This window comes from Hippichthys cyanospilos, chromosome 17 (assembly GCF_059441005.1).
Source record: "Hippichthys cyanospilos isolate Australia breed blue-spotted pipefish chromosome 17, RoL_Hcya_1.0, whole genome shotgun sequence".
In the NCBI taxonomy this organism is placed as follows: Eukaryota; Metazoa; Chordata; class Actinopteri; order Syngnathiformes; family Syngnathidae; genus Hippichthys; species Hippichthys cyanospilos.
Window position 1 is genome coordinate 12,467,089 of NC_142385.1, and position 22,380 is coordinate 12,489,468.

Genomic DNA, 22,380 nt, shown 5'->3' on the forward strand with positions numbered 1-22,380 from the left:
TTGAATTGCCAAAGGAAGCTTTAATGTTGATTATGTTCACAATAAGTGAAAGATTTATTTTGGACATTACAGAACCAGGATGACCATTTCTCGCCTACTATTGAAGGCTTCATTATGTACAAAATCGCGAGCAGAATGTCTCTGTTGCCTCGCTGATGGAAGCTTTAATGTTGATGATGTCCACAATTAGAAAGCCCCGTTGTCACCGGTGGCACGATGATGGACGACCATGAGTCACAACACAAGACGTACAAAGTCCAAACAATTACACCACAGATTCTAAACGAGAAAAAAAAAAGAAAATGGCGCTATCTAGTGGTAAGAAGAAACATTGTCATTGAAATGTTCACAGTCCACATAAACACTCTAGCTCTATCTGCACCATCAGAATCAGACTTTCAATGGCTTTTTGTCAGATTTTGTACATCAAAGGACCGTACCAGCGTTTTGATTAATGATTATTCTAAATATTCATGAATGATTATGTTCCAGATACACGCCTTCGTGATCAGACCCCATCTTTAAGGTGAGGCAAAGCCAGAAGATTGTCATTGATAAATATTATAAGATGCAGTTAAGCAATCCTTACTTCTTATTATTTCTGGTAAACACGAATAGGAATTAATGCGTTTACCATATCACGATATGTTCAAATCACCATATGTTAAGCAACCGCAAATGCTGTTATTACACTGGCCTTAATTCTTACTATTTCTAACTGGCCACAAAATTAAGTACACCTTCAGTTCTTGTACTTCGTGATGCTTTTATATGTATTTTTTTTCTTCTAAAATGTCCATCCTCATTAGACAAGTGAGCCTTGAGCCTTCCATTTTTGGGCAAGATTCGGGGTACACATACAGTGGTTTCCTCTTTGGAAAGTCTAGTTCATTCTCTATAGGGTTTAATTCTAGACATTGACTTGGTAATTTATCTGCAACTCTAGTAAGTATGAGTGCTACAGAAAATGGATGGATGTTTAACATTTTTAAGGTACGGTCCATATTGAAGTAGTTCAGTCATCTATGAGCCTGCAAAGAAAAGCCCTTTTTTTTTGTTGATGTTGCATGTTAATCAGCTGTACATCAATTAGCAGTTAGCATCAATGCTAACTGTAGTCTCACCCTTGTGCGGTATTTTGTCCAAGCCTTTGATCTGTACATCAAAGGCATATCAAATGAAAGGGGAAGCATTGACAGAAGGCCATAGGGAGCTGAAATTTCACCCGGACGGCGACAACATATCAAAGTTCAACATGGCGCGACCACTTAGTGTGTTATCTCTTGGCTAAAATACTGCGAGAATCATTTGAAGGAAATGACCATAAAATAGGCAAAATACTGCACAGGGGTTAATTGAGCACCGTGCCAAGTAATTTACCGAATTTACAATGCGAAAGCACATGCTGATCAGATTTTTTTTTTTTTTTTTTTTGGCCTCTTGTTGGGAAGCAAGGCATCCTCCGTTCAGTTCGCCTTTTCTCCGGCGGTCCCGCAGCACAGGCGGCGAGTCAACGAGGCCTCGATCAAACCGCCGCCTGCGAGTGGTACGTGCGTTTTGCGTGTACGTGACGTCCGATGTCGTTGGTTTCCTCCCCTCGTCGCCCCTTTTGGGAATCGGCCCGAGCGACATCATCAATCCAACCGCGGAAGCGGCCGACGCGCGTGTACAGCGCCGGCGAGGAGGCGTCGGCGCAGCCGTAGGCCCCGGCCACCACTCCCGCCAGCACCCAGCGGCCCGCCTCTCCCTGACACAGCAGGCCGCCTCCGGTGTTGCCGCGGCAACCGTCGCCGCCGCCGTGTAGCGGGCCGGTGTCCGGGGGACCGCCGGCGCACACGGTGCCGTGGCTGGAGAAACTGTCGCCGTGACGCTTCTTGCATTGCCACGACGACATGACGGGAACCCATGACGCCAAGACGGAGTCTGGCACAAAGAATCGTCAATAACATCGCGGTCTGTTATACGGTGACGTGCTCGGTTTCTAGAGATGCAAAATACTGGTCAGACATTAAAATACCGCATGAGGTTATGACCCCGGGTAACAGGCTTTGCGGTTGCCATGTGAGTTGTAATTGCACATTCACGCCACTAGGTGGTGCAGTGGCGCTTTTATTATCAAGTCTGCCAGTTATGAACTTTAAATTGCTGTCGGTATTTTTTCTTTGTTTCACATTAATGATTGTGATTTAGAAAAAAAAATCGCAATGTTTTATATTATTTTCTTCACGGTAAAATGTTTAAGATGTTACTGTTCCAGATGAATTTACATTCATCATTAGTTTTTTTTCAGCATCAAATGGTTGTTAGTAAAGTAGAAGTTTAAATAATGATTGAACTATTTTTTTCACCCACTTTAACACACTTTAATTTTTAGGTCCTGTAAAAATTAGTTTTTATTTATATTGATATGATTGTATTCTATTTGATTATTGTTTTTTTTTTTCCTAAAAAAAATATAAGATTTTAGATTGCCTTCTCGAAATTCTAAAGATAATGGAACCTACCCGGTGCGCTCCACCGCGTGGTCACCATGACGACGCAGGCGGCCGGCGTGCTGCTCTGGTCGTCGTCGGGCAGGCAAGCGGCATTGACGTGTGGGTCGAAAATGAAGCAGTGACCCTTTTCCGCGCCGGGCAGTTTGATCAAGGCCAGGTCGTGACCTCCGCTCTGACCTTTGAACTTCTTGTGGACCACCACACGCTCCGGGATCAAGGTTCGATCGGTGGCCCCCACCCGTACCATGTACCTGGACGGCTCGGTTCCAAACCTTACGGAGGTTCACGATGTATGTTAGAAAAGCGGGACGGCGATGCTCTTCGTTGCTCGTCGTCGATGTGTGCGTCACCTGGCGAAACAAGTGGCTGACGTGAGCGCCCAGCAGGAGCCAATCAGAGTGGCGCTGCAGAGAGGGGCGCTTTCTTGGCTTTGGGACTGAAGCCACACTGACGCCTGCCAAGGCCATGACGTCCTGCAACAATCAAAAAATAAATATTGTGGTCCCCAGATGCAATTACCCAACGCATCCACTAGATGGTGTCATTTACCCTAATAAAACCCACCTGAGAATATTTCGTCCTTCCTCTCCAGACTTGGACTCAGTAGCTTCCTCTTGAAGCTTTCTCAACCCGCAGCTGGCCTCCAGCTGGTGGACCCGATGCGTGGAGTCATACGCGGGGACGGTGGAGGTGTCACACTTCACCCCTGCGGCTTGCCCGCGCCTGCAGCCCAACGTGTTCAGGCCCAGCGAGGGACACTCGCCAAGGAATTCCTCCTTTCCCGTGCACCTCACTTGATCCAAGTGGACCGGTCCTTTGCCCTGGCCGAAGCCCCCGGCCGCCACAGCTCCGCCGCTGGGGAAGAAGCACGACCAACGTTACTTAGCTTCCAAAGTTTGAATCTAAATTAGCTTCAAATGTGACCTAACCGTGGAACTAAGGAGGCCTGATATTAGCCTTCAAAGACCAAGGTTGTGTTCGTTATCACCTTCAAAAACTACTTTCTGAAGTTAGCTTCTGAAATTAGCTTCTAGTCTGACCTGCAATCATAGATCTACAAAGACCAAGCTTAGCTTCCAATGTTAGAATATAGTTATCTTCTAATACAACCTAACCATAGTAATAAGGAAGAATGTTAGCTTCTGAAATTAGCTTCGAGTTTGAACTATAACCCCAGAGCTAAGTAAGACCAACATTGGCTATCAAAATTAGCTTCTAATGTGACCTTATCGGAGAACTAAGGAAGACAGAAATTGGCCTCCAAAGACCAACATTTCTTGCTTTATTAACTCCCAAAACAAAATTGTGAAATTATTTTCCTATGTTAGCTTCTGAAATTAGCTTTTAGTCTGACCTATAAGCATAGAACTAAGACCAATGTTAGTTTGCAGTTAGAATCTCGTTCGCTTCTAATGTGATCTAACCATAGAACTAAGAACCCTGACGTTAGCTTCCAAAGACCAACATTGCTTTCTTTCACTTCAAAAACTAGATTTTGAAATTTGTGCCTAATATTAGCTTCCAAGTCTGACCTATAACCATAGAGCTAAGACCAATGCTAGCTTCCAAAATTCGAGGTATTTTCTAATCTAACCTAACCATAGAACTTGAGAACCCTGACATTAGCCTCCAAAGACCAACGTTGCTTTTTTTAATCAGCTTCCAAAACTAGTGTCTGAAATTAGCTTCTAAAGTTAGCGTCAGAAATTCGCTTAGGTTACCTTGCTAGCTTTTTAAATTAGCTTCTTGTCTTCTAAAGTTAGAATCTAAAATTAGCTTCAAACGTGACCACACCAAGAACTAAGACTGACATTAGCCTCCAAAAAAAACCAAAGTTGCCTTTTTTATTAGCTTCCAAATCTAGTTTCCGAGGTTAGCCTCCAATGTTAGCTTCTGAAATGACGACGCTGCCGTGGTCACCTGTGGCCCAGCTGCCTGCACACGACAAGTGCGTTGAGGTCATTCCACCCCGAGTCGCAGATGGTCCCCCAGTCACCGTGGAGATACACCTCCACTCGCCCCTCCTTCCTACTGACGCCCCCGGCGAGACGCAGCAACGGACCTGACAACATTTCGAAAAATATTAGTTTTGATCGTATTTTTTAATTTCATTTAAGGCGTCGTCCTCACCGGTGGACGGCGCGACGACGGGGACGTGGTTGGTTTCGTCTTCCGCCTTTCCCCGGCAGCGCACGCCGACGTCCTCGGCGTGGGAGCAATCGGTGCGGCCCCAGATGCCGTGGCGGCAGTCCAGCAGGGACGTCTCGCTGCCATCGCAGTGGACGTCGTCCAGCAGGATGAGACCGCCGCCCTCGCCGAACGTCCCGTCCGACACCGCCTCGGCGTGACCCCTTCAGGAAACAGTCAGTGAACGTGAGTCAATTTTTTTTTTTATTATTACCAAAAATCGTCAAGGAAATAGGGGCGGAGCTAAGTTAAGCCTGGGTTGTGAGTTCCACAAGTGCTTCTGGAAGCTAATATGTTTAAAGACAAAAAAATTGCTGCCCCAGCCTTGAGACACATATGTGTCCATCCATGTACCTATATCCCAGCTGTCCACACACCACCTGGGCGTGTTGTTGCGTCCAGTGGTCGTCACAAACCGTCCCCCAATCGCCGTTGTGAAGCACCTCCACGCGGCCTTCCCACGGGTTGTCGCCGCCCACCAGACGCACCACTCCGTCTGAAAAATTCAACATTCAAGAGTTTGATTGTCATGCACAGCGAAATTCTTAGTCCGTTCACTTCCTCGAGCAGACTTACATTCCACACAATAGAGCAAATAATAAAGTAGGCAATATAAACAGTAATAGGGTAATAAGGGCTAAAGCACCATATTTGCTCATGTTTTATTTACCTACACACACATACAAAGGCTATTTTGTTTACCTTGTGTGGTAATTTGTGCAATCAAAGACATTGGAAGAAGACAATAGGGAGCTGAAATTTCACACAGTCACAAAAAATACCTTACTACACATGCTTTTTTTTTTCCCCAGGATAAATAGCTTGCTATACTTTTTTTTTTGGGGGGGGGGGGGCATAGTCTACATGGATGCGGGTTTTTTTTTACAGTGAAAAATTAGACCTATTATATTTTTTGGTTGTTTAAAAAGAAAAAAAAAGGAAAAAAAAAACTTAATTTACATAGTCTTTCTTTTTTTTTTTGCAAAAAAGCCTTGGTCGTTTCTTGTAAAAATAAAAAAAACACACTATACATGGTCGTTTTTTTGCATGAAAAAAAAAAAAAAAAAAAAATATATATATATATATATATATATATATACACACACACACACACACACGCAAAGGCTGTTTTCCTTAGTAATCATTTATTGATGTGTGCCGGTGATAAAAATAGAAGCGTTTAAGGCTGAGTACGTGCGTGTGTGTGTGTGCGTCTGCGTCATGCCTGTGTAAGGGCTGCAGGAGACTCCGGCGTCCTCCATGTGGTCACAGTTGTGCTGCTCCCAGTGTCCGTGTGGACACTGATCCAGGAACAGTTCATTGCCCGTGCACTTGACGGCATCCAACAGGATGGGACCCGAACCCTGACCGAAGTGAGCCCACGACCACGCCTTGGCCACCCCGCTAAAACACACACACACACAAGCAATGCACATTAACATTAAAACAAACACATTGGGATTGTTAGAATACCGCACCAACACAACAGCAACATGCCTGACTGTGTTACTGGTGGCGAGTAAAATATCTTAAATTCTAAATTAGTATTCTTCTGTTTCTCTTTGTTTACCGGGAGATTGCCCCCTAGTGGCCAGTAAAATAAAAATGCCGATACCCGGACTAAAAGCCACGGGGTTTTGGCTTATAGTTCAAAATTTCCAATACCCATCTGGGTTTCATGTAACCCAGCAATTTCAAATATTATATTTAGCCTATTTTAATTTCACAATGTCCACAAAAATCTTTTTTTTTACATGCATAATTTGAAGGACCCACCTGAAGCCCAGCTGCCTGCACACCACCTCGGCGTCTCTGTCGTCCCATTGGTCGTCGCACACGGATCCCCACCTCCCGCCGTGGAAGACCTCCACGCGTCCTTCAAAGTCTTCCTCGCCTCCGACCAGCCGTAGCGGAGGTCCGCTACCTGCCCAATGATATGTTCGAAATATCGTAATATCGCAAAGGGAGAAATGACTTTTTTGATGTACCGTAAATATTGCCTGTGTGAAATTCTCTCGTCTGACCTTCGGGAGGCGCACACAGTACGGCCGCCTCGTTTCCATGGTTACAGTCCCCGGTGATGAACGTCTTGCTCCCGCAGGCGCTCACGCTGTTCTCGTCGCCGCGGCAACCCAGACGCTCAAAGTGGAAGAGGCCGGAGCCCGAGGCCAGCTGGGAGTGCCGCAACGCCGTGCCGATATCGCTGCCCCGACGAAAAAACAAAAAAACATTTAGGTACGTGGGCGTATTTTGTGGAAAAAAATACAAATAAAAAGCCTTACATGCTCTTTTGTGTGTGTGTGAAAAAAAAAGCCTTACTATACATGTTTGTTTTTTGCAAAAATAAGTCTTACTATACATGGTCTTTTTTTGGTCATTGTCATTGTGAAAAAAGTCTTACTCTATGGTTGTATTTTTGTGAAATAAAAGCCTTACTAAACATGATTGTTTCTTTTGTTTTTTGCAAAACTAAGCCTTACTAACTAAGCCATGGTCTTTTTTTTGCCAAAAAAGCCTTAGTATAAATGTTTTTTTTAATTTTGTTTTTTTTTTCCAGAAAAAACCTTACTGTACATTGTCGTAGTTTGTAAAATAAAAAATTCTTACACTAGGTTGTTGTCAAATACAGTAAAAGCCTTACTATACATAATTGGTTGGGGTTTTTTTTTGTGTGTGTGAAAAAAGTCTTACTATACACGTTCGTTTGTTTTTGCAAAAAAAAAAAAAAAGATACTACAATAAGCCTTACAGTTATATCTTTACCACAACAAGCCCTACTAAACATTGTCATGTTTTGTGAAAAAAAAAGCCTTACTATTCATGGTCGTTTTTTTTTTTTGCTAGAAGAAGCCTGACTATAAAGGGTCTTTATTTTGCAAACAAAAGCTCTACTTTACATGGTCATTTTTTGTGGAAAAAAAAAGCTTTATTACATATGGTCGTTTTTGTTTGTTTTCGAAAAAAAAAAAGCCTTACTATACGCGTTTGTTTTTTCAGCGAATCCGACATCCTTTGACGTAAACCCTACGAGACCGAAACGTCCTTACCTTAAGCCCACCTGCCTGCAGACCACGCTGGCGTCCCGGTCCGTCCAGTGAGCATCGCACACCGCCCCCCACTGGCCGTTGAGGTACACTTCGACTCGTCCGCTGTCGGACGACGTGCCGCCGACCAGCCTGGCCGCACCTAGCGTGTTTGAAGGTCGTTAAACATCGTCCACCAACTTGGGAAAACATCCAATAATTCGCCGTTTTGCCGTTTTCGTACCCTGGTGACAGTCGCAGTAGGCCCACCCGATGGCCCCCGAGTTCTGCCTGAAGAAGCACCAAGGGTTGGACTCGCGGTCCGGGTTCCGGCAGTAGCTGTGTTCTCCGAGACCGCGGCCCGGGTACTGCACCACGTAGTCGGGGAACTCGGTCCACTTGAGGCACGGGGCGCCCGAGTCCGTTTGGGACACCGTGCCGTTGTAGTACCCCAGCTCGGTAAATCCCTCAGAGCAGGACAGGGGGACTGGAAAGCGTGAACGAAGACGTTAACTTTCGGCGCTATGGAAAAGAATGCTCGTCTTTTAAAATAGCCATAAAAATGATCAAATTCTCGTCAAATAGTTTTGTTTTGTTTTTATGGAGAGTAGCTGACACCCTTGACGATCGCTTATCTAAGTCCATTGAGCACTGCAGTGATAACTGTGACCATTGGATGGCGGTGTTGCCATACATACGTTACATACTTGTAAATCAAGGTAAGGAATGGAAATCAATCTTTCATATGATACCACCCATATATGTTGTCGCCCACTGGGTGAAATTTCAGCTCCCTAGTATCTTCTTTCAATGCTTTCCCTTGCTGATGTGAAATGCCTTTGATGTAAAGACCAAAGGATATGTTAAAACACCGCACTTAGAGACTATAAGGAAACTACGGATTACCAACCAAACCTCATTTAAATTTTTGCCATTTTTGTCTTTGCCACAGCAGTACGCCAAATGCTTTTAAAAAAAAATTCCCCAAACAAAAACATCACATATAAACGCCAGCAAAGAACAGATCGGCGCTTGAGTCATGATTGATCTATGATCGTGCAAGAAATCTACTACGTTTGAACGAGCTTGAATACAAAGTCATTCACTGTAGCACAGGGGTGTCATTTTAGCTAACTTTAGTCCGTATGGAGGAAAATATATTTCCCAAGTGGGCCAGACCAATGAAATTATGGTATATATAACTTAAAATATCATCAACTCATTTTTGTACTTTACAAAATCATCTCACGGGCCGGATTAAACTCCGTTTGCGGGCCAGAAACGGCCCGCGGGCCGTATGTTTGACACCCCCCATGTAAACCAAGTCAAATATCCTCATTGTCGTCCTTTTCTGCAACGTTTCTTTTGGGCGTTTCTGGCCATCTTTTTTTTTTTTTTTTTCCAAGGCCAAGCTGCAGCTAAACTGTGATTAATGGCCGACCTGCATCGCTAACCAGTCTTATCGTATTCACACAAACACACGGGCGGAAAAGCCAGAGAGTCGGAGCGAGGAAGAACCAAAAGCGAAGATCAATAGACAGTACACAAACCAGAGGAGACAAAGAATCGTTTTGGGGCGCAAAGTTAATGAGGATTTAGTGAAGAACTCCATAAAAGGTGAAGTCTTTGCGGCCGTTTGTTTTTGTAGCCCATTTTGATTTTGGCAGCCGGCGTCCCGTTAGAATACGGCTGTTTGCGTATCGCTCGGCTATCTTCTTGTACCTCATTATTAATTCATGTCAGGCTGCTCCGCTAACAGGGGACGTCGCCAGCGCAGCGTTTAGAATCCGACGAATGGACTCGCGCATTTGAACGCAGCAGGGTTTGCTTCGTTCTGATTTTAAAATACGATATGGGAAATGTTTGTGAAATAATTGAGTGGCTGGAGTGTGAAAAATCAATGAGTTAAAATGTGACTGAGTGAGCCGTAACAACGGGGCTAATTAGCTTTAGCATTTTTTTTTGTATTCTAGTTCGATTTTTGAGGGCAATCTCCAAAGTAAAAAAAGGGAGACAGAAGAAGACACTTTTAAAGACTTGATTTTGTGTTTGAAATGTGAGTTTACATGCCGCAAGTAGTAAACACCCACAGGCATGTTACTGCTGTGTTGGTGCAGCATTCTATATCCACGCAGTTTGAAAAAATAATAAATAATAAAAAAAAACTTCCATGTACCATCTTTCAGCTTATACATGACAAAAATTGATTTTCTGTGACTATTTTGTTGGTGCGGCTTGTATTCAGGTGTGCCATTATAATTCGAAAAATATGGTAAATTTTTCTAATGTAATTTAAAATTTGCATTTTAATTTGGTTAGGGTTAAATGAAATACATAAAAATAATATTAACACATTTTCATTCTCCAAATAATACAATTAATATTATATTTTCTATTATTACAGGAACATATTTGCATGGTTCTTGTAAATTAAAAATAAACATTAGCATGTATGCAATGTAAATATTCAATTAAAATATATAAAATGCATTAAAATTATTCCAAATATCTTGTTATTATTTTTGTATATTTTTTTGTACTTGTAACTAAAAAATCAATCCTTTTTTTTTTTTAATGAACTTTAAAAAAAAAAAAAAATTATATATTTTTTAATATCTTGTAATCATTATTGTACAATTATTTTCAGGAAAAAAAAAATTCTACATGTCACTAAAACACATCAATCCTATTTTCTTAACACAACCTTAAAAAAAAAAAAAAAAAATTCTTCCACCTCCCCCATTCTGCCCAAAAACGCACACACGCACTGCCAACACTCTGGCTCTCCATCATCGCCACGACAACACCCCTCTCCTCATCGCCATGGGAACACTCAGCCTCCCTGCTCATATAATCCATTTCCCCGCCACAAAGCACATTTGACACGCTCCACACTTACTGTATTGGGGGGGGGGGGGTCTGTTTTATTTGGGGTGGGTGTTTACCTCACAAAAGCACGCACCACTAACCACAATGTGTATTAACAGCAGCGTTGGCTAAAACCTGCAGGTTGACATCAAACTGTGTGTGAAAGCGTTTACGATCTCTTCGCCCTACCCCCATCAACCCCCCCCCCCCCCCCCCCCCCCCCCGCACGTCATGCCCCCCTTTCCTAACACGCCCCCTCTTCTCCAAAGGAAGAGAGAAATTAAAAAATGGTGGGAGGCTTTGAGCCTCAGGGAAAGGAGGAAGATGAGCTTCCAAACAATGCACGGGAAGGAAATGGCGGGAAGGAGAAATGTGCGGAACAGAGAGCATCATGGGAGACGTACCTGAGTTCTGCACCTCGTTTAAGTACGTGTCGTCGGCCACCACCTGAACACGCGCAGACAACGACAAAAATTAGACTGAAAAACACACAAAAACATTTACGTGGTCGCAAAATGACGCTGTGGTCTGACGAGTCCACATTTTTTGTGATGTATCTGATCATTGTTATTTGATCTTTTTGGTACATTTTCATTTTATGGATTATTGCGTCAAGCTAATAGCTAGATTCATGTGCCGTTCTAATATATTACACACACACACACACACACACACACACACATACACATACCAGCACAGCTCTAATAGCGTGAGAGCGGGAACACGTGAACTACGCTGGTGGGAACACGGATGGCAATATCGCCAATCATGTCAATCACACGCTTCCCTTACCAACCTAATGTGCTGCCATGCGCCTGCACCTGCTACCTCCACACACACACACACACACACACACACACACACACACACACACACACACACACACATTCACAAACAAACACACACACGCGCTGATTCAAGTTCAAATTCCAGAGGGGATGCATTTTTCAAATTTATCATCAAATAAAAGAATAAATAATATTGATAATCAAATCAATTAAATAAATGATTAGATCAATAATTCATAAATAAAATTGTTAGATATTTTAGATGAACTTATAAATATTATATTCATTGTTTGAAATGAGAAAAATTTATGTTTTATACTGTTGAATTAAGCTCCAAACTTAAATAAAACAAATAAAATTCAAATGAAGACAAATTCAAAAATTAGTTCTGAGATTATTTCAAGCTTTGGTCCTTGTTCAAGTCTATGCTAGCATTTCATACCAAAAAAAAAAAAAAAAAGTATCATGATATCAGATTGATACCAGTATCGGTTAGTACTCCGGTATCGGAAGTGAGCCTTGATTGTCAATTACTTATAAGAGTTTTTCAATGTAATCAAATAAAAAAGTGTACTAAATTTACCTGTTCAATTAAGAATAAATAAATGATAAAAACTATTGAAACGTCTACAAATGAACGTGAAGCGTTAAAGCAAATTGACAATATTTCCAATTTTGAGTGGCAGTAAATGAGTCTGACATAGGCTAAAATTGTGCATCTCAACCTCAAGCCTTTAGAAGGGACGGCAGCATGGCATATTAAAAATTGTCATGTTTTGACAATCCATGCAATATTTTAGCCTCCTAGTGATCTTTTTTTTTAATCTCTGCCTCATCTGCTGGAAAAAAAATGCATATTAGAGTAAACTTAAAACAAAGTCATACAACGTAAGCGAGTCACAATAATGCAGTTCAGCAAGTTCTTTCATGTTCCAATGAATTTGCTCTCAATTCGAAATTCTTCCACTCCTGTCACTGCATTAAATTAGATTTACTGATGCCCGAGGAAATCCTATTAAAACCTCATGTAGTACCGTCACGTAACACTAGGGGGTTCTCATCCGCTGGAAAATTGTGCCGCTACTGTAAAACTTAAAATAAAGCAAACAAGTCACCATAACACAATTTTGCAATAAGTTCTTTCAAGTTCCAATTGATTTGCTCTTAGTTTGAAAAGAAAGAGCACATATCCCATGTAGCACATTCACTTAACACCAGGGGTTCTCGTACCCCGTATGACAAATCAAGAAAATTAGGCAACACGTTTTCAAAGGAGTGTGTGTAAATCTTCTCACGCGTCTGCGGGAGATTTAGGGGCATTACGGTAAATCCAACACCTCCTGCTGTCCGTAGCTATAACAGACATGGCGACCACCCCCCACGTAATATAATGACAACTAGATGTACGATTATATTTAAAACATACTGTAGGTCATTAAGAAGACATTTAATTGCAAGTTTTTGAAACTTCTAACCATTTCATTTATTCCCTTTTCATGAAAAACGGTCTAAATCTAACACAGTGTCACTTTAAGAACTCAAAGAAAATTGACGGCATGCTTGAAGAAAAGACCAAAAATAACCGCGTCAAGACGGAAAAACACAGCCCGACATACAGTAAATGCCCATTTAGACATAATGGCTGAGTAAAAATAGAAAGTGAGTCAGCATCAAAAAATATCTGCCCCGAAAATAATCGGTTTGAAAAATCAATTCTGCGTATAGATAGAAAGTACAGTCATAGATAAGCGAGTTCTCCTCTCCCTCATTCGCTCCATCGATTTGTGACAGCACAAGCTTCATCCTCCTCCTCATCCTCATCATCATCGTCAACCGACATCCGTACAGTATATACACACGTGAAGGTAAACGCCACGTTACCTGCGCGCGCAGCGGCAAAGGCAGCACCAGGCAGACGGATCCCATCAGGAACAAGAACCGGCGGGCGCCCGGAGACATGGCGGGCGTCCGTGGCAGGCGCACGACAAGACGCCGAGCGGGGATGAGAACGTGGAGGATGCTGCTGGCGGGGCTGCTCCGGAGAGGGTGCGGCACCACAAAGGCCATGGATGACTGTACACACACACACACACACACACACACACAATCTGGATGGGAATTCTGTTGAGCTCTGCAGAAAGCGCCGCTATCTCTCTCTCTCTCTCTCTCTCTCTCTCCTTGTGGGCGTGCGAGAGTGCTTTTAGGGGGTCTCTGACTACTACAGTATATAAAGATAGCGTCTTTTTTTTTTATCAAGCTGAATATATTTGCATTCATTACGACAAAGTAGGTGTTGAAGAGCTTAATGGGCACTCATTCATGAATCACACATCCAAAAAAAAAAAGAAAACATGAGTGTATTAGATAATATTTAGGCTTGATTTAAAAGATTTGTGTCATATCAATTGGGTGTTTTTGTCGCTTGTGTGTGTTTTTTTGACCATTTTTGGTCATTTTCTTCCACGTCATTCTCTCTGTGTTTTAGTAAAGGGAAGGCACACTTGGTTTGGTGTGATAACCAACTGGTCATGCCACATTAAAAAAGAATCATCTGGGTGAAATTTCAGCTCCCTGGCGTCTTCTTTAAATGCTTTTTCTTTGATATTTGGTCATTTTCTTCGACCTTCTAGCAGTAGATTAGCAAAGAGATGGCACATTCCTGGTAGTGTGATAACTGATAACAACTTTGACAAGTTGTCGCCATCTGGGTGAAATTTCAGCTCCCAAGTGTCTTCTTTCAATGCTTTCCCTTTGATGTTTGGTCAGTTTCTTCCACATTATTCTACAGTATTTTGACCAAAGGATGGCATATTTCAGGTGGTGTGATAAAGTTTGACATTTTGTCACCATTTGGGTGAAATTTCAGCTCCACAGTGTCTTATTTCAATGCTTTCCCTTTGATGTTTGGTCAGTTTCTTCCACATTATTCTACAGTATTTTGACCAAAGGATGGCACATTTCAGGTGGTGTGATAAAGTTTGACATTTTGTCAGCATCTGGGTGAAATTTCAGCTCCATAGTGTCTTATTTCAATGCTTTTCCTTTGATGTTTAATTAGTTTCTTCCACATTATTCTGACAGTATTTTGACCAAAGGAAGGCACATTTCGGGTGGTGTGGTAAACTTTAACATTTTGTCAGCATCTGGGTGAAATTTCAGCTCCATAGTGTCTTATTTCAATGCTTTTCCTTTGATGTGAAATGCCTTTGATGAAACACCAACATGTATTTGGACCATTTTGGTTTATTTTCTTCCGTTTCATTCTCACAGTATTTTAGCCAAGGGAAGACTAAACTAAGTTGTGCATGTTGTCAACATTTGCGTGAAATTTCAGCTCCCTAGAGTCGTGTTTCAATGCTTTTGATGTTGCTATGTTATTTATCTTGATTGCCGTTTTACCTTACTGTTTTTCTAAACATGTTCCCTCCTCCAAAGTCGAACTAGAATGAACAATATTGTATTTTTTTTTTTTTAATTAATAGCTAAAAAAAGGAAACAAAAGTGGGGGAAAGTCCAATTAGCGAAGGTGAAGGAACTTTTTGACCATTTTACAAGTTAGCTGTATGCTAGCTGTATGTTAGCTGTATGCTAAACACGCTAATATTAGAGCATTAGCAAGAATCCGATTGCCATCATGTTGTATTTGTGTCCTACTTTTCTTTTCTCAGGTGATGTCTGTGCTGCCAAACAATGAAAGCCCCGCCTGCTTCTTCCTTCAGGTGGCTCGTAGTTGAGAAACGCTTGAACAAATCCATATTCAGAAGCAACCCATTTGTTGTTTTCTTATCTCTCTCCCCGCATGCTGTACTGCCTTCAAGCTGTGAGCTTAACTCAACTCATCCGTTTCACACTTTTTACTTGTACCCACTCGCTGCAGGCTGGGAGATTAACATTTTGTTTTCATCTCCTTTTTAAACTTCATAGTTTTCCCCCGGCTAATGCAAACAAGACCTGCTATCTTTTCATCCAAATTGTGCCATCTTACTTGCTCTCATATGGGTGCTTTTAAATCCATATATATATGTATATATATTTACCTAAAAATGTTTTATATATTTTATATATGTGGGTTTGTTTGTTTGTTTGTTTGTTTTTTTGATGGCTAATGCTACATTAATTCACGGATTTTACTCAAGTAAATATTAGTGATTAAGTAGGTAACAGTGATTAATTGCAATGAATTATTAAAAATTTTGCAATGACTCAAAAATGATTAATATATGTTGTATATGCGTGTTTTTTACTTAATGATTTTAAGTTAATTCAATGATCTTATTCAAGTTAAAAACTTCGGAGAAAACAGTGATTGTGATTCAAAAATTTGGCAAATAAATACTTGAAAATGTTTTATATGTATCATATTTATTTGATGATTTTACGTTAATGCAATAATTTTATTCAAGTAAGTACAGTATCGGGTAAAAGATTTGAAGAAAAAATTGTGATTATCAAAATTTTACCATTCTTATTTAACAACTTTTTTATTTGGCTGTATTTTTATTTGATGATTTTACGTTAATTTACTAATTTTATTGAAGTAAATATCTGTTAAAAGCTTTGAAGACAACAGTGATTACTCATGCTTGATAAATTAAAAGTGGTTCATGTGCATATATATATATATATATATATATATATATATATATATACAAACACACACATACACAGACAAACCCTGTATGCATGTCTGTGTTTTTGCCTTTGTCTCTTTCTTTGTCCTACCACCAAAAAGGATGGTTGCCACGGCAACACACCAGCCTCCCCTCACAGTGACACTGTACAGTTTGTCTGCAAAATAAATATATAAATGTATAATAAATTAGATTATTACACCAGAGCGCAGGCTGGTTTTTTTTTGTACTGAAGTTGTCGCCGGGAGCCTTTTTATCGCCAATCCCGTTACACGCTCCTCGTCCCTGATGCCCGTTGCCACGGCAACCGGCACGGCGACGCAGCAAATTCTGCTACAACCGCTAATGTCGTTGAGGGGAACAATACGAGAGCGTGCGCGCGCTTAGTGACACGCGCGCTACAAGACGTCCCCCACCGCGCTCTGTGATGTTTCAATTTCCTTCCCCGCCGTTTATCTGACTTCCTTTCCCTTGAAGAGACTTCAGATACGATACGCACGCATCAAATAAAGAGGGCTTGACGGTGACTTTGTCGATTTGCCTTGAAACGACCGGAAACAAAGAGGCATTTGCGGATGAGAGACGCGCTTCCTTCTCCTCTCCGTCGTCCCCTCTCATGTGTCTCAAAGCACAGTTGAGAAGGACAGAAGACGGATGGAAGACCGACAAATAGGAGCTGGCGCTCCACAGCTGCCAATCACTTCAGTGGCGTGTTATTTATTATTAGCATCATGTTGCAATTCAGAGGATTGATAACGATTTGGACACGGTGAATTCTTGTAGTGAATTCTGACGGCTTAAAGTTACTGATGGCGTTGTGATTCTTTGGCCTGACTTGGCCTGGCTTCAGTTTCCATTCCATGACAGATTGAGAGTGAATGACCGTCGCACGCCGAGTGTGGTCTGTGAATGACTTGCCAGCGATTTAGGCCTGAGGTCAGCTAGGGAGACTCCTGCTCTGTCACCTTCAAGCAGTATATGTAATGGATGGATGGCACATTGTAGCGACGGTTAATGCTTTACGGGCCTTACCATCAATGGAACTACTGCTGATTCATTGAATGTTTCGTATTTGTGTTCATTCATTATATATTGTTTATTTTTGGTTAGATTTTTATATGGGTGTATTTTGTCGTGTTTGCATTGATTTTTAAGTGTTGAATGTGCGTTTGTGGAGGTCGCATATTCACACGTAGAAAGACCATCCCTCGTGCGTCCGCTAGGAGGCAGTGTGGCTGCCCCCCAGCAAGCCTCGAAGAAAACGAGCCTAAACATTTAAAAACATGATGCTGTACGACCATAACTTTTTCTAGTTGATTTGAAATAAGAGGAAACGGAAATCGAAGAAAACTAATATTGGAAGAATTTATTTTTAATTTTTAGGTCTAACTCCTTTCAAAACTCAACACTATTGTAAAAAGAAACATACCTGAACATACTTTACGGTTATGGGCGGAGTCTCTAGTGAACTGCGGGATTCATTTCCGCTTCCGGTTCAAATTAGAGAGCATTCGTTTTGTGTGTATATATATATATATATATATATATATATATATATATATATATTTTTTTTTTTTTTAATCTACCTGCTACTTTATGATTCGATGTTGCATGTTCTTCGCAGCATGTCAATTTTCTGTAGAGTCGATCACACAAGCACTTCATTATGCTGCTAACAAGATAGCCACTTCAATCCTAAATTAGCTTAGCAATTAGCATCTCTCATTATTGCTGAGTTACAATGAGCCATAGTGCAAATTCAGTCATTAACACGGAGACGTTGTTTACGAACTACTTCAAACTCAATCGCTCCAATACACACACCTTGAATGTCTAATGACCCCAACGATCAAATTAGTAGCTTACCTTTTTCGCCAACATTTACATTTTTCCCCCAGTAAAATAAAAAATTACAGGCACTTTCTCCATCTTAAGTAAATCTTGAGTGATGCATGCTGCAGCACGTGGGTTAGTGACTTGGGTTGCCAGATCTGATCTTTAATGTCCCCCTAAAAAGTACACAATGTGGCACTCTGGCACAAATTTACGTCGCAAAGAGTAATGCGAAACAAATATGATACATTTTTACCTGCCCCACACGATTGTGTGCAACTCCATCAATGACATCCATAAATATAACAGATACCGGTGCTGACATAATAATAATAGTGGCTTGTGTTTTATTAAAAAAAAAAAAAAAAAATCTCAAGTCACACTGCATAGTATCTACTTGTGTTCCAGTTTCCTGTCCAATGCGGCGGTCATTTCAGTCAGCAGCTCCTCTCGGATGCGTTCATCCCGCCACTGCAGCTCGTGGACGAAATGTCCCCTGAGCACCTTCAGCTCTAAGACCCGCCCCACCAGCACCCCGCGGGTCACCTTCTGCTCCTCCGTGGACCGATCGGGCCTGGTGTCCAGCAGCTCGGGCCTCTGCCCGCATAGAGACGCCAATCTGTTGACGCCGCCGACGTCGTTCTCCAGCAGCTGCTCCAAAGTGTGCAGCCGACCCAAGCGGTCGGCGTGGGTGAACGCCGGGATGACGTGCCCTCGGATGTTATCTCCGAAGAGCGCCAGCGTCGTTTGCATGGCTTCCAAAGCATCCTGATGCGTCCCCTTGCTGGAGCGCGGCGCTTGCATCACCAGCAGGATGGCGTGAGGACCTGGACTTGCCAGACGAATGCTCTTCAGAGCTTCTCTGGCTCGGACGCTTCTCCCCAGCGACGTTCCCAGGAGATCCGGCGTGTCGATCACGGTAAGTTCTCTACCGTCCACCATGGCTCTTCTGAGCGTGCTCTCTTGGAGATGTTCCTCTGGTTCTTCTGCCCAGTTGTCCAACAAAGTGTTTGCCACTGATGTGCGTCCTCCACCGGCAGGGCCTACGATGATCATTCGGAGGCCTGCTTTGATGGGATTGGAGAGGTTCAGTCCCATGGTCTCGTCCAAAAAACCTTCGGTGGACCCTGTTGAGGCAACAACACCGCCGTTTATTCCCTTTTTAAAAAAAAAAATTAATAAATAATGGCAATCACGTGCGGAGGTTGTGGGTTCGATTCCAGCTCCGGCCCTCCTGTGCGGAGTTGCATGTTCTCCCCTTGCCTGCATGGATGTTCTCCGGTTTCCTCCCACATACCCAAAGAAAATGTATGGTAGATATATTGGATACACCAAGTTGCTCTTTGGTGTGTTTGTGGGTGGGAAAGCTTGTTTGTGTGCCCTGTGATTGGCTGGAAACCGATTCAGGAAGTACCCCGCCCAATACAGCTGGGATAGGCTCCAGCAAGCCCATGACTCTTGTGACATTAAACTGTTAATGAAAAGGATAGATGCATGAAAAGTCAAACTATAAACAAGAACTGACCAGTGACGGTTCTGACGAAGGGAAGCATCCAATGGAATTTGGCCAAAAATCCTGATGGGTAGACACAACATTTTGGTTACCAATTATGTCGGTGGCAGCCCAGTACAAATTTTGTCGTCAATGGCAGTGAACGATTGATCGGTTAATAATTTGTATAGAAAATATACAAGTATGAATTAGCACAGAAATAGCACACATTACACAAGTGATTAAAATGACTTTTGTGGACACACTTTTGCCCCTGGGGGAATTTTTGAGCCAACTCCAGCTTTTTAGGAGGGTAGACTATTGTCAAAACATGACGACTTTCAATATGCCAGGCTGGCATCCCTTCAAAATTCTTGCAAACGGGAGGTCGAGAGGTACACCCTATAGGTGTCAAATTTGGCCCATGTCAGGCTCATTTACTGCCATTCAAAATTGGAAATATTGTCAATTTTGGACATATTGAAAACCCGATGTTTTATCATGCATTTTTCCCGTTTTTTTTTTTTCGTCAATCCTTTCATGATTAGCTTAGCCTGGTCTCCCATAAAGCAAAATTCATATAATTATGATACAATAAATATTCCTATTTGAATTACAGAAATATACAGCAGTTACTTTTGCTATTATCAGATTTTTAAAAGTTTTGTACATCAAGCCCCCTCCCTCTCCCAAAAAAAAAAAAAATATATATATATATGTATGGATAGGGTTGATGCCACTGAACATTTTGAGAGGTTGAAAATGAATATATATTAATATTTGATGATGTTATGAGCCTTTCAATGTCAGACCAAATTGGGCAATAATAAAGCAAGGGTAGTGAAAAATCCCTGGGTTACGAAACAAACAAATAAAAAAGTTACAAAGATTTACCTTTGATAACGTGCCAAATCCGAGACAGAAATTTACACAGGCTCTGGATTCCTACACGACAAACGTAGAGGACACATCATTTACGTGCGGAATTGATCCCGAGAGATTCTTTTTCCACCATGTACCTCGGACGGTGCCCACAATGCGGCTCACCCAGGCCCAAACAGCTGAAAGACCTGAACGACACACACCATTCCACATCACAATCCTCACCATGGAAAATTTCTGATCTGATTATAAATGGCAAATTGTGGAAACGCACCGGTTAAAGAGCAGAAGATACGAATCGGCCATCGGATCAGCGCCGGAAGGGCTGCGGGACGAGGAGAAGACAGCTTTGCTGAAAATAATCGCTTCAATTTTTTCAAAGTATGTAACTGGAAATATTACTCGTACAAATCAGGTTGTCCCCATTTTTGCAGAAGCTTTCACTTAAGAGGTTTTTTGTTGCCAAAAATTCAGACGTTAATGGCTAATTGTGTCATTTCTTCATAATTGTAGGAAAAAAATTCAAATTGGCTAAAAGAAGGTCTAAATACCTAAAGATTTAAGTACTTAATCCACAAAATAATCAATTACTTAAGGTAATTAAGTACTAATATAATGATCAATTACAATAGTAACCAATTACTTCAGTACTTGAATACCTTGCTGCTAATGTACTAAAGAAATAAATTACTTAAGGTACTAAAGGACTAAAGTAATCTAGGTAATCCATTACTATAGGTACTAAAGTATCAGTAATTGGGTTTTTTTTGTGTTTGACTATATGGCCTAAAAAATCTGGTATTGTATGAATTAAATATGAAAATAATAAATTACTTCAGGTACGTAAGTAAATTTAGTACTAGCTGTCATTTAGAACTAAAATAATCAATCGTTTGGGTTACTAAATCAATCAATTCTTTTTAAGCCTTCAATTACCTTATTAATCAATCACTTTAGTACTAAAGTAACTAATGTACTAAACGAATAAATTACTTTGGGTACTAAAGGACTAAAGTAACCAAGATAACCAATTGCACACTAAAATAATCAGTTACTTTAGGTACTGAAGTACTTAGTATTTTTTTTTTTTTTTTTTTTTTTATTTTATTATTTTTTATTTTTTTTTTAAGTTTTTGGCATCCAGAATTGAATGTCTGGACTCTTGGGAGGGAAAAACGTAAAAATACGTCTTTGGCACCGAACGAGTTATTATATTGAATCCCATTTCAAACAGCGGGATTTGTTATTTATTCAGTTTGTATGTACGGCGACAAACATGACCAACAAGCTTTCCGTCTTTCCCAAAAGAAGCTAACCGGTGCAACTGACTCTGTGAGAATCTGTAGAGAAGATACCCCACAACGGTGTAAGCGCCCATCTGCATATTGCTGCTGCTCAGCCACCAGCCTAAAAGAAACAGAAAAATGGTCAACATTCTCGCCATATTTTGGTGGAAGTCGTTTTACAGGGAAGGTGATTCAAATAACTTCCAATTTTCACTTCCCGCGTCACGTGTCCCAATACTTTTGCCCCACAAACAAGGAGGTTAAAGCGTCTTACCTGAACCGCCGCCATCCTCGGCGTTGTTGGGGTCACATTTACATTCCATTTCCCGAGCGGATTGTCGACCCTTGAACGCAACCGGGAAAGCGCACCCGAATTTCAAGTTAAACATTCATTTCAAAAGATTGGCAAATAGATTTAAATAATTGCTAAATCTTGTAGATTCGTTAATCTTTTTACCGAAAGAAATACTGACCTTTTCCTCCTTTCAGTAACAAACTTTGATCACGCTTTGACTGTGATCTCCTTTGCGCGCACCCTACAAAAGCACCCACACACACATTTCCACATACACACACACGCTGGGGGTTTTCTATCGTAGTGGGGACATCTCATCGACTTAATCCATTTCCTGGTCCCATTATGAGATTGCCTGAACCTAACCTCAAATAAACAACAATTCAAGAAAGGTCGAAACTTGTGGAGTTTGCCCAAATCAGTGAAAGCCGGGATTTGGTCCCCACCTTGTAGTGAAAAACAAATGCACACACACACAAACACACTGCTTCTGTTAATGCGTTGCGGTATGTCGCTCACACAGCAGCCTTTCTTTCATGTAACACGCCTTTGTGAGACAAGTCCAACTGGAAATGTTGCCATGATGTATTGCCCTTCACA

The 22,380-nt window shown here is 41.5% G+C and overlaps 2 protein-coding genes across 6 annotated transcripts; both read right to left on the reverse strand.

Moving 5' to 3' along the window:
- LOC148409724 (neurotrypsin-like) lies at nt 1–17,999 on the reverse strand. 2 transcript variants are annotated; one of them, XM_088438471.1, is made up of 15 exons: nt 17,859–17,999; nt 13,243–13,434; nt 10,978–11,020; nt 7,950–8,192; nt 7,730–7,868; nt 6,707–6,885; nt 6,459–6,606; nt 5,908–6,086; nt 5,037–5,178; nt 4,626–4,846; nt 4,416–4,557; nt 3,060–3,350; nt 2,846–2,968; nt 2,505–2,767; nt 1–1,923 (listed from the first exon to the last, which is right to left on the reverse strand). In XM_088438471.1, the coding sequence occupies exons 1-15, from the start codon at nt 17,871–17,873 to the stop codon at nt 1,526–1,528; spliced, it is 2,718 nt and encodes a 905-aa protein (XP_088294597.1). In that variant the 5' UTR covers nt 17,874–17,999; the 3' UTR covers nt 1–1,525. The 2 variants fall into 2 exon arrangements, with proteins under 2 accessions (XP_088294597.1, XP_088294598.1); XM_088438472.1 differs by lacking the exon at nt 17,859–17,999.
- Nucleotides 17,970–22,315, reverse strand: LOC148409725 (GTPase IMAP family member 2-like). Of its 4 annotated transcripts, XM_088438476.1 has the most exons (10): nt 22,227–22,315; nt 21,959–22,021; nt 21,760–21,829; nt 21,529–21,606; nt 20,474–20,524; nt 20,337–20,387; nt 20,212–20,262; nt 19,350–19,401; nt 19,022–19,113; nt 17,970–18,952 (listed from the first exon to the last, which is right to left on the reverse strand). In XM_088438476.1, the coding sequence occupies exons 3-10, from the start codon at nt 21,806–21,808 to the stop codon at nt 18,219–18,221; spliced, it is 1,158 nt and encodes a 385-aa protein (XP_088294602.1). In that variant the 5' UTR covers nt 21,809–21,829; nt 21,959–22,021; nt 22,227–22,315; the 3' UTR covers nt 17,970–18,218. The 4 variants fall into 4 exon arrangements, with proteins under 4 accessions (XP_088294602.1, XP_088294603.1, XP_088294604.1 ...); XM_088438477.1 differs by lacking the exon at nt 19,022–19,113 and having other exon boundaries at nt 19,351–19,401; nt 21,959–22,255; XM_088438478.1 differs by lacking the exons at nt 21,959–22,021; nt 22,227–22,315 and having other exon boundaries at nt 21,555–21,606.
- Nucleotides 22,316–22,380: the final 65 nt, after the last annotated feature.